Source organism: Stegodyphus dumicola, chromosome 4, assembly GCF_044657685.1.
Source record: "Stegodyphus dumicola isolate Sdum_Otavi_A_Nest chromosome 4, ASM4465768v1".
NCBI lineage: Eukaryota > Metazoa > Arthropoda > Arachnida > Araneae > Eresidae > Stegodyphus > Stegodyphus dumicola.
Window position 1 is genome coordinate 29,312,500 of NC_140771.1, and position 12,210 is coordinate 29,324,709.

Consider the following 12,210-nt stretch of genomic DNA (forward strand, 5'->3'; position numbering starts at 1 on the left):
CAATACTTCAGAATTATAATTAATAATTATAAAATATTCATTTAACTCAGTTTTTTAAATTTAAAATTAATGTAATATTTATGCAAATAATGCTACAAGCTATCTACGAGGGCTATCCAGAAAGTAGATTACGTTTTGGAATAAAAAAATAAACAAAGTATAGGAAACAAATTTTATTATATACAGATGAAAGCCACACTCAAATATTACTTTTCTACATAGTCACCATACAAATTAAGGCATTTATCGTAGCGATGTACGAGCTTGTAAATTCCTTCGTCGAAAAATTCGGCCGCCTGCGCCTTCAACCACTTCGTTACCTCTTCTTGCAGCTGTGCGTCGTCATCAAAACGCATTGATTGCAATTTCGTTTCACAGTTCACATGTTTCACCCATGTTTCGTCACCAGTAACGATGCGATCGAGTAAAGAGTCACCATCCTTATGGTAAGCGTCCAAAAAGTTCAACGCTGCAGCCATTCGCTGATTTTTGTGGTCCTCTGTCAAGATTTTTGGAATCCATCTTGCACAAAACTTGTGGTAACCAAGCTTTTCGCTGATGATTTCGTGCAACAAACTTCGCGAAATTTGTGGAAAACTCAAAGAAAGTTCCGTTATTGTGAAATTTCGATTTTCACGGACTTTAGCATCGACTTTTTCGAGAAGTTCGGCGGTCACTATGCTGGGTCTCCCACTTCGATCTTCGTCGTGAACATTGGTTCGGCCATTTTGAAATCTTATGACCCACTGACGCACTCCACCTTCAGTGATAATGTTGTCCCCATACACTTCACGAAGCTGCCGATAGATTTCTATCGGTTTACAGTTTTTTGCAGTCAGAAACCTTATTACTGAGCGCACCTCGCAGCTCGCGGGATTTTCAATTAACGCAGACATTTCAAACCGTCACAGTATCTGAACGGAGCACAGCACGAACCTCTCACTAGCACGGCTAGATGCAGACTGAGCTGCGCAACGCTCTGACCCCAAGATGGCCGCGCTAGCCCCGCCCCTAGCGGACACAGACGGAAACGTAATCTACTTCCTGGATGGCCCTCGTATGTGCCAATGCTAAAAGCCAGGCGTGTTTTCTAGAACACAAATTCTATATGTTTCTGTGAATAAGATCTCCTTGTATTGAATGATACTTTTATCAAATTACACATAAATGCTCATTATTTAATCTAGGAACATCAGACAACCTTTTCTAAACTGACATTTTAGTTATGCATAAAAGCAAACATTTCACTCTTCAATTAATGTACAGTCCCTAAATATGATCTCCAAAGCACCACCTCTTTTTTTTTTTTTTTTTTTTTTTTTTTTTTTTTTTTATATAAGCAATATATGTTTAAAATAATGAATCTTAGTGAAATTGTATCATTTAGTAGAAAAGAAGTAAAAGAAGGGAATAAATATTGTATTCTTTTTTTGCATTTTATTGTGTACAAATTTGATTTTAAAATGTTTCTTGGGGAAAAGAAAATTCGAACAATATCAGAAACATTTAATTAAAACAAAAATGTTAATTTCACTATTTCAAAACACTTTTCTTTAAATTTGCAATGTAATTAATAAGAAATTACTTTCCAATATTAAACACAATATATAAAAATGAATTTTATTTTTGTTACATCCAGTGATCTTCATTGCAAATATTTTGCATGGTAATCAAAATGATCTTCAAGAAATGTTGATATAAAATAGAAGCTATGGTCATAACCCTGTAACAAAAAGAAATATGAAAATACACTTTAAAACTTTATTTTGTCTGTTATTAACATAAATATTAATATAAAGGTGTATACGAAAGAATATTAGATTATAGTAGTTCAGCCGAGACATATGGATAGATGACACATGCATTTCAGAAATTTTGACCGTGAACTAGGAAAAATTATTCTTCATTCTATTACAAGATAGTAATGGAGCTCAAAATAACAACTCCTGAGCAGAAAGCTTCCTATATGTTACAATTTGTAAAATATTATTAAGTTTAACAGATGTTTAAGATGAATTCAGATGTGATTTCCCATCTGATAGCAATATTTAAAAATGATATAATAACAGTTCTAGACAATGTGATGCTTAGGATGACCAAATGTACCATATGAATGTGTTTGACATGCAGTATTAAAATAACAGAATAACAGGCCTGCTAAGAACAAACAATGAAATGCATTTTAATGTGGAAGATGATTAAGCAACTATACATGAAGGCTTAAGAGATTTTAAAATTTGCTGATTATGTGGTACATACCTATTTCACATTTGAAATGCAGTAACAAGCAACAACTGATACTTCATTTATTTCTGCTGTTTTTTTAGTAATAAATGAATATTTCAGCTCAGTGATAAAGTGTACATGCATGACATCTCTTCACGTTGCTTCTTTTACATATAGAACACTTGGCATTAAAATACCAAATATGGGACAATTAAGAGACAATTAGTTGCAGAGAATCAATTCAAGAATAGGACTCCTCTTGAAAATCTCATATCACTGATACATTCGTTGGTGATTCCAAACTATTGAGATTTCACTTATCATTATCAATTTATCTTATTGTTGATTTCATTGCTAATAAATGCTGTTGAATGAAATAAAATGGTCTGCCAACTTCAAATTGATTAAAATTAGAATATACAGTGTATTTCAAACACCTTTGTAACAGCCAACACATAGGCGGTCAAACTGGTAAATATCTTTATGCTAGCTAATACATAGGTGGTCAGAGTGGTAGAAGGTCAGCGCCAGTTGAAACCGCTATTGTCTCAGATTCCCCTTTAAGTTGTACAGGGATTAGTTTGGCTTTCGCTTGAAGTGAATTCAGACATGGTCTAAAATGCTTATTATTTTGCATGCAATGCAATGCCAAAAGTTAACTTTTGAACAAAATATTTTTGCATATAATACGTACATAAAAGTAGATTCTTACAGAGAAGTATGTAGACGATTCATTGAAAAATTTCTTGAAATTCTGGTTCCCTATGGAATACTGTCTTGTTAAATTATGGGAAACTGGCTTGTTCAACGATGGAACTCATAAAGGGGAAACAACGGAGTTTCAATTGAAGAAAAAATTATGAAATTGCAGAATCATTGTAAAGTACTCCAACAAAATCTCTATGCAGTGTCTCACAGGGAACAGGTGTTTCAAAAGCCTCGGCCTACAGGGTTACTAAATTATTACATTTGAAAGCATACAGGGTGTGCATATTCTTACGAAATAAGACCACAAGATGATGTAAGTTGCATAAATTTTTGCACTTGGATTCTGCAGAATATCACCAATGGTATTGCCAATTCCCATTTAATAATTTCTTCATACAAGATTTGCTTTAATTTACATGGTTACATGTGTTCACAAAACTATAGGCATTGGAGGACAAAAACTCTGACTATTTCATGAGATTCTCTTGCATGACCAAAAGGTTGGGGTGTGATATGCTTAACTGCAAGGTGAATAACAGGGTTCATATTTTTTTCAGGACATGGTAAATTGAGAGAGATATCGCACAGAACTACTTACACTATTTTTTGAACAACTGTTCAATACTGAGAGATAATATGCATACTTTCAACAAGATTCTGCCAAACCCCACACTGCCAATAATCCTTTGCATGTTATAAGAGAGGTGTTTGACAACAGGATAATTTCTAAAGGTTTATGGCCTCTATGTTTTTCCAGATCTGAACTTGTGTGACTATTTTTTATGGATAACTCTAAAGAACAGTCTCTCTCAAAATAACCCTCACACTAGTGACGAACTCAAAGATAACATTTGAACAGAAATTCAAAACATGTTGGAAAAAGAGCTTTTGCATGTAAACGCTGATTTTATGAAAAGATGCCAGGAATGCCTGCGAGCAAATAGACACCATTTTGAATAGCTCCTATAATACAGATGAGTACTCATTATAACATAAAAATAAATAAAATGATGTGCATGATTTTATTAGTCAAAGTTTATGAGAATTTAAAACACGAGTTGGCAACCTGAGGCTGCATGGCACAAAGACGTTTGAAACACTGTACCATGGTCTCCTCCCATCTCCAAAAAATAAGGTATTAAAAAAATGCAACAGGAATGATTGGATAAAAATTAATGTTTATTTGCAACTTCCAGTTGAGAATTAATACTTTTTTTTTAAAATTTTTTAAAGAAGGTGAAACTAATTTTGATATGATCTGGATCTGACTGCTCTTTCAGAAGCAGTATAGCTAGAGAACATAATTTGGCTATGACAAGCTATTTTTTCCTATGGGAAGCCTGATAATGGCTGATATTTTCCACTCCTAAGGCATATGATAGAATAGTCATTAGGAGTGCCATTTTATTGCGGAGGCACCTAATTGACAGCCACCACTACCTCCTATGAAGGGACAGACATGTCTTCTTCGGGATTCAAGCCTGGGCCTTTTGGTATTGCCGTCAGGCTTCCCTAACTACTATACCATCGGGTAGCTGATAGAATAGCTATATTTCTAAAGAAAAATGAAAAACAAATACTTAACACATGAAAATTATGGAAAGATAAAATTGTTTCAGATTTGAGAAAAAAAAAATTACAGTAAACTCTTCATTTGTTTTGTTTTCAAGAGAGGTACTTTTTTCATACATTACTATTTTTAATCTGATACGAAAAGCTATTGAACTTCCAACAAAAATCAACAAAGATTTTTCAGGGGTGTGTTATCAAGTATGCAGGAAAAATAACAGACACAAAGTACAGCATTTCACAATTACCTGCAACCCTCAGGACAAGGCATATGAAGTGGCACACATGTCTGCACTATTTCAGTTACCAGATTGGTAAACTACCCTATCAGTGAGGTTTAAGCCATTATATCACCAATAAGTAGGTTATTTAATGTACACAAGTCTGCAAATTTGAGGACTTTGTGTTCCATTTTATCTCCTGTCTCGCAAGTCATAATATTCATTCAGGCAATGCTGTGAAGGATTTTTATTGGTGTGACAGGAAAAACAACTCATTTTTGTCATTAATGTTTATACAACAATATGAGAATTACAAGCCATTTGGATAATCATATAACATATATTCCAGAATGCTGCTTGTTAGTGACCAAATATGTGCTCTGTATCGCATTACTATGCAATTATCACTGCCATTTGACAAACCTGCCACTGGTCAGAACTACACTTTATCACACAACATATTTACAGACACATTATGTTTACAGCCCGTCGAAAAGCAAATTTTTAGAACACTGGATATTCAGTATTTCAAACCCCAGCAAAAATACATGGGAGTTTTTGTGGTATTCTCATGAAAATAAGCCAATTTCACTTAAAAAAAAAAAAAAAAAAAAAAAAAAAAAAAAAAAGAGCCTATACACAGGTATCTTTCCACTTAATAATCGAATCCACTATGTTTGCCATTTCATGGCTGCAAATACCATGGGCATACCTGCAATATAAATGCCATGTCCTGGGGTTTCAATCAATCATGAAATGTCACACTTTGCACCTGTTGCTTTGTTCACAAACTTGATCACCTCTGAATGTTTTATGATGATTGTTGCAAAGAAGTCAGATAGTTTTACTTGTGGCATGATTGATTTGTATATTTTTCCGACTTTTTGAAAAAAGTTTTGACTACCCCTGATCTTTTGAAAAACATATTTTCATGATCTTTCTCCAAACTTGTATGATATTTCAGGATTTTTCAGGTGAAAAAGAACCTCGCCTTGATAAATATTTTATTTTTTAATAGTATTAAGAAATGGCATTCTTATCATTATATTTATCAGTTTTAAAATATTATTATAATTATCAATACCAATGTTTGTTTGCATTCTAAGAAACAGAGAATTCTGAATTAATCATTTTCAGAAGTGGTTCCATGAAAGATTTTGCCATTTCTTGAATTACTTATTTTGTTATCTTCAAGTGGAGGGGAATAATAAATTTTCCCAAAGTATACATACATATAATTATACACAAACAGAATAAATAAATAAAATAACCTAAGAAGAAAATTTGTAATCCACATAAACATTAAAAACATATATAAAATTAGGTCATACTTCTTGCATTCTTAGTTTCGCTGTAATTTTGGTTCCTTTACAAGCATTAACGAAGTGCTCAGGAAGCAGCTGCTCTTTCAAATAACAATCCTCGGTACCCTATTGCATAACAGATAATAATTTTAGTATATATAATACTAAATAAATGCATATATAGTTTTCAAATTTTGTTATGAATACATAATTGTTCATAATTAAATACACATCAAGTCAGAGAACAAAAAATATGTATCTAATTTACACTCAGTTACATACTACAACAGAATTTCAGTAATCTGCAGACTTTGAACCAAGGATTCTGAAGATTTGTAAATTCTACGAATTACAGGTCTTGTCTTTCTGAGACTTGTTTACATATCTCCATGTAAGTTTTTAAATTAAATTCAAATTGTTTGCTCATAAACAACTAATCAAAACATACTCGTACTTTAAGAATATTGCAAAGTATTTCTTTAAAATCTTAGAAGGTATTATTATCATTATTATTATTATTAGTAATCAAGATTGCAAAACTATTACATATTTGATATACAATCACATGCTAAAATTATAATAATGATAACACTGAGTACAAGAGCAAAAAATGGAAATAAAAAGTCGAGAAATTTTTTGATGAGATAAAGAACTCTTGAAAAAATGCATCAAAGTATTTTATGTACAACAAAAATTCTATATCCATTAATTAGCAAAATTACTTTAAGCGTCTGACCAGCAAGCTATGATACATACAGCCTAGAATATTTTTTGTAACATTTTAGAAACATATATATGTCGTATTTTACGTAATTGCGTAGGAGGAATGTAGTACTTTTAGCAGTTTTTGATATTCGTCATGGCTGAGGATAAAGGTATGATGACACAGTCAACACAACTGAGCTTAAAGTATCCCAATCTCTATTTTCCCGCTTATCAAAACACCATGGTAGATATTTATCCAATCATAGTTAAATACGATATATTTTATTTACACCAGTTTTAAAAGTAAGATGTAGGCATCTTAGACTGAGAAGCAAAGCAGCTTAGGTGCTGGCATGGTGGAAGCTAAGAAAAGGAATAACGTAGTTGTTTTGCAAAGCAGTAGTTATACCAAGTACATGCACAAGTATATCTAAGCTACTATTGATTGATTTTAGGTTGTTATGTAACATGGAAAGATCTCTTTGGGAGAACAGATGAATTTAGGAGGGGAGAACATGAAGTCTAGAGTAGTTAATTTTGAGGTTGCTAATTATTTCTTAAACCAGCCATAGTATTTTGTTATATTTTGCACATACACACACATGTATATGTATATATATATATATATATATATATATATTTATACATGTGTGTGTATGTGTGCATTTTGAAATATGTCCAAGAAATTAAGGCAATACATTTAAGTACATAAATCAAAGTATAAAATACCAAGGGCATTTCGAAATAAAAACCAAGATAATACCTTTCTCTCATGGCAGCTTTGGTAAATTTGGGCTTCCTAAACACAATCGTCTGCTGGTCAGATGGTTAAAAGTAACTTTTGTGCTCATAACACTTTCAGGCCTAATTGAATATGCATGTCCTAACCACTGCTTTTCTTATCCCAATAGGATGAATAAACCTCATTTTATATCATTTTACATATTGGTGTACAAAGAACAATTTTCATGCTGTTGCCTAATTTTGTGTCCATTATCCTATTCTCATAACCTATATTTGTATTCTTTTATGTGCATAGCTACTGCATGTTAAAAAAAGTGATGCCTATTTCTACTATTTTTAAAAGTAAATGTTTTCACTGATTAATGCAATAAATTGTCCAAATGAAACAAGCATAATATTGCTATCGCAACAAATAAAAATACTAATATTTAGCTATTCCATATTTATAGACATATATCCCAGTCAGTTTTCTGAACAGGTTATATATCTCCCAAAGGAAAAGGAAATAGATCCAGATTGCACTTCGATTTTCAGCTGTCAATTTGATGAAACAGAATTATTTACAGACCAGTCAGTCAATTTAGACTTGTTAGGAACCAAATCCAAAATAAATGATTGGAAAATAAACAAATATGCTCTTCATAAAAATATCTGGTTTTAAATTTTTCCCTTAATTGAATTTTAAACTAATTCTTTCACTGTGTTTTACACATGCGCAACTGAGTTAAGTTGAAATACAAGCTATGATAATACTATAAGCAGTTAAATATGCATGAAGTGTCTCAAAACTCCACATACATACATTGAGAGGATGTAGAGAACATCAACATGAACGATACTTGCATAAAACAGCAAGACCAGAAATGCCATATGTTAGTACTCTAGGTTGCCACATGGGGCACTGAAGCTTTTGGCATCATATGGAAAATATGCATTGTTTCATGATTGGCGAGTTGGTGACATGCATATGCACCAGAACCTGTATGAACATGGATTCCTTAAAATTAGGATGCAGAATAGCAGGTGGCTATTGATCTCCCATAATTCCCACCACAGAAGAAAAGTATTATATTCTGTGCACAGTAATCCAAGCACAAGGATGTGTGTGGTTGTCCCTGAGATATAAGCATTTCAAGCAAGTGAATGGGGCTTTATATTAATTTCATTCACAATGATTTTAGTCACTGCAGATGGAAGATCATCTGCAAAGTATCATATTTGCACAGTGGTTTCTGCATCAAAGTGCAGGTGACCTGATCTTCTCAGGCTTCATTTCCATTCGTCCTTTTCCCGTGAAGGTGTTTCCGATCTCCACAATATGCATGGACTGGCCTAGAAAAGCCCACACCCTATTTGATAACATGCTGTATAACATTACTTTGCATTAAAGTATAGAGTAGTTATAGATAACAGTTTAACCAACTCATAGCTATTATCACCAAAGCTTAAAGTTTGGAAATATTGAATTTTTCTAATGTAAATTCTGCCTGATTTCCCAAAAGATGTTCCCATGGCTGTGTGCTTTTAACTGTAGTTCCATCATAGAAGGCTTCATCTTATTACACCAGTATTAAGGAAGAACATATGAATAATAAATTTGGAAATCAATGAATTGGGAAGCGCAAACCAGTTGTATAACTCCCATGTTCACCTGACTTCAGTCACCGATTTCTTCATGTGAGAGAGCTTCAAGGCCATTGTGTATGAAAGGGTCATTGCTTTTGACATGAAACTGGCACAAACTTCCATCACTGCTGCTAATATCTGTGAAACCTTTACATATCTATGAAAATGACTGGCAATCCATTAGGTTATCTGTACCAAATATACATCATTGTGAATGGTCAAAATTCTGAACACCTTTTTTGAAACTGTATTTTGTGTCTAACAATTGTATGCTAAGCTTCACTCAAAAAAGAACTTTACACTGATTTCTGTAATGAGTTCTTACTAAGTCTTTATGTTTCTTTCATCTCCCACAGATGAAGTGCCAAGTCATGCCTTAACCTGCCAAGTCATACTGATGCCTTAACATACTGATAATCATACTGTCAATCCCTGCGTCCCTTCAGAGTTTATATGTGGAAGTTTTAAAACAATGAATAAATATGTATTTAACATAAAAATATAGATGCATATATTACAAAAAGATGAAGAAACAAAAAATAAATATATACATGTAAGATAAAAAAATATGTTAATCAAAATTATAATTTAAATTAACTGTAAAACATTAATTCTCCCTCTCTATTCTAAAAATCGCAATAACTTTGCGTCATTTCTAGATCATTCTATGGCCTACACAGCTCTGATGATGTAATAATTGGGAACTGAAACTACAATTGTAAACCAAAACTTTCCTCTTCGCGTGCTTCCATCTTTCATAACTACGCACTTCAGCTTCTGTCCCTGCTTTGCTTGGATGCAATATCGCTAAGCTACTTCCTTTTGCAATAATATCAATAATGTAAATGTTTTTGAACAGGCACGATTAGGATGCCAAGTGATCTGTGGCTGTCAATTGGAAATAAAAATGGAATTAAAATTGCCTTGACTGCCAAGTTTTATTTACAAAGTCAACACATTAGCTTACGGTGCAATCAGAATGCTTCCTGTTCAGTATAGGATAACTAAGCATCAACAGTGCTCTGTCTTTTCCTTGCTTTTATTATATCAATTAGTTGGACAGGATCGTTACCAGTGGCCTGAGACCTCAATGGAAAATTTAGTTCAGCTCTTCAAATGATCGTTTTGTTATAAATCCAAGATAATGTGAAAGAAGTGAATCATCAAATTTGTTTTTTCAGTGTTTAAAAAATAACTGATCATTCTTCTGCTGTGGTGTTTTGCAAGTGCTCCAAAAAAATAAGCAAGCATGGTGTTTACAGATTGAAAGTAATCTCTCGATAAGTTGAGAAGTTCGAATGCCTAGTGAAAAGGAACATTGAATTTGCTTCGCTGATCTCTACAATATTTAGAAAAAAAAAAAGTGCTTTAAATCATCAGTGAATTCCCATTTAGGAATTCCGCATTACAGTTGGTTCAAGGTCGATATGAGTTTGTGTTTGCAAATATGCGCGACAGAAAATTATTTGTGCTTCTGCTAGTACTTCATCAATCGACAGCTCAAAAATTGTTGCACTTGTGTGAATTTAATTCAGGAACAAAATTATTTAATATGCTGTGTATTCTATACTTTTCATTTCAATTTTGGTTAAAATTTCTGCAAATAGATTATGCTGTTTTGCGAAATTCTTGTTCATTAATTTTTCATAAGTATGTATGAGCAAATTAAATACCGAATTTTAAGCTATTTAAATTATTCATAGGGAAGGATTTCAAGGTATCGAGGTGTTGAATTTATGTTGGAAATGTTGAATTGTTGATGAGAATTTTTAAGTGCATGAAATAATTATGAAAAAAGTAGTATAAAATATGATAAACAAATAGCGTTTTTGAGTAGTAGTATAGAATTATGTTAACTGATTAAAAAATGCACGGATTGTAATACGTTTAGATAAACTTTGAAGGCTTCCACTTCTATTTTTTTTGAATATAATAATTTATATATTTTTTAAATATAATGGAGTATTACAATGCAGTTCACAAAGGCCAGTTACCTTATAAAAGGAATGGAGGCCTTTCCAAGTAACTGCCCAAATAGCTGGAAGTGTGTATTAGGAGAAAGCTGTGGGGTCTTCCAGTTTGTGTGAAATAAGTTAATTAGATATTTCTATAATAGTACTGCATTATTTCAAATAAAAATTTAATTACATTATAAAATTTTGAAATTTTTGCGATTTTGTAATGTTAATGGATGTGCTTGAAATTTTTATACTTGAAAAAGTTTTAAAAGCCTTCCTTAAATAGATATGATTATGAAATTTACGAGGGTAAGTTGAAAAATAAGTTTCCCCTGTCGACTGTGGTCAGAGTTGTATCGCTTGATAAGCTTCAAAAAGCCCTCCAGGAAAAAATCAGGGCTTTGCATATGGAAGAAGCGTTGAACGGCTTGTTTCACTTCAGTATTACTTCCAAAGCGCCTTCCCCCGAGATTTTTCTTCAAAGCCAGAAACAGATGGAAGTCGCTTGGTGCGAGATCAGGACTGTATGGCGGATGGTGTAGGCGCTCTCAACCAAGAGTTGCAATATGGTTTTGCGTTGCCGTCGCCGAATGTGGTCTGGCATTGTCATCCAACAGCAGAATGCCAGGCCGCTTTTTCCGAATCGCCTCTTTCAATTTCGACAGGGTGTCACAGTAGCGCCTAGCATTGATGGTTCCAACCTTCAAAAAGTCCAGCAACAAAACTCCTTGGGCATCCCAGAAAACTGTGAGGAGCACTTTACCTGCAGAGGGAGTTGTCTTAAACTTCTTTCGGACAGATGATGACGGATGTTTCCACTCCATAGATGCGGCCTTCGATTCTGACGTGAAATGGTGGACCCACGTTTCACCCCCTGTCACAATCTGAAACAGAAAGTCATTGCCATCTTCATGGTAACGCATGAGATATTACAGGCTGACCCCCATGCATTGTTCCTTGTGTGTCGAGGTCAATTGTCAGGGCACCCATCGTGCTAACACTTTTCTGTATCGAAGAATGTCGTGGATGATGTTTTGAGCTCGCTCGTGTGAGATTCCAAGTTCTTCCGCTACTTCATCGATGGTGATACGCCGGTTCGCTCTAATCATGTCATCCACCTTCCTGACATTTGCATCTGTAGTGGCTGTG

At 33.5% G+C, this 12,210-nt stretch overlaps 1 protein-coding gene across 1 annotated transcript in view; it reads right to left on the reverse strand.

Annotated features, from left to right (window-relative positions):
• Positions 1-1,594: 1,594 nt before the first annotated feature.
• Positions 1,595-12,210, reverse strand: part of LOC118181815 (S-formylglutathione hydrolase) — a 66,505-nt gene continuing 55,889 nt past the window's right edge. The window contains exons 7-8 of the mRNA XM_035351019.2: positions 6,056-6,154; positions 1,595-1,723 (exon numbers count right to left, since the gene is read on the reverse strand). Of these exons, the coding sequence (XP_035206910.1) occupies positions 1,646-1,723; positions 6,056-6,154 (177 nt within the window). The 3' untranslated portion in view covers positions 1,595-1,645. The remainder of the gene's footprint in view (positions 1,724-6,055; positions 6,155-12,210) is intronic.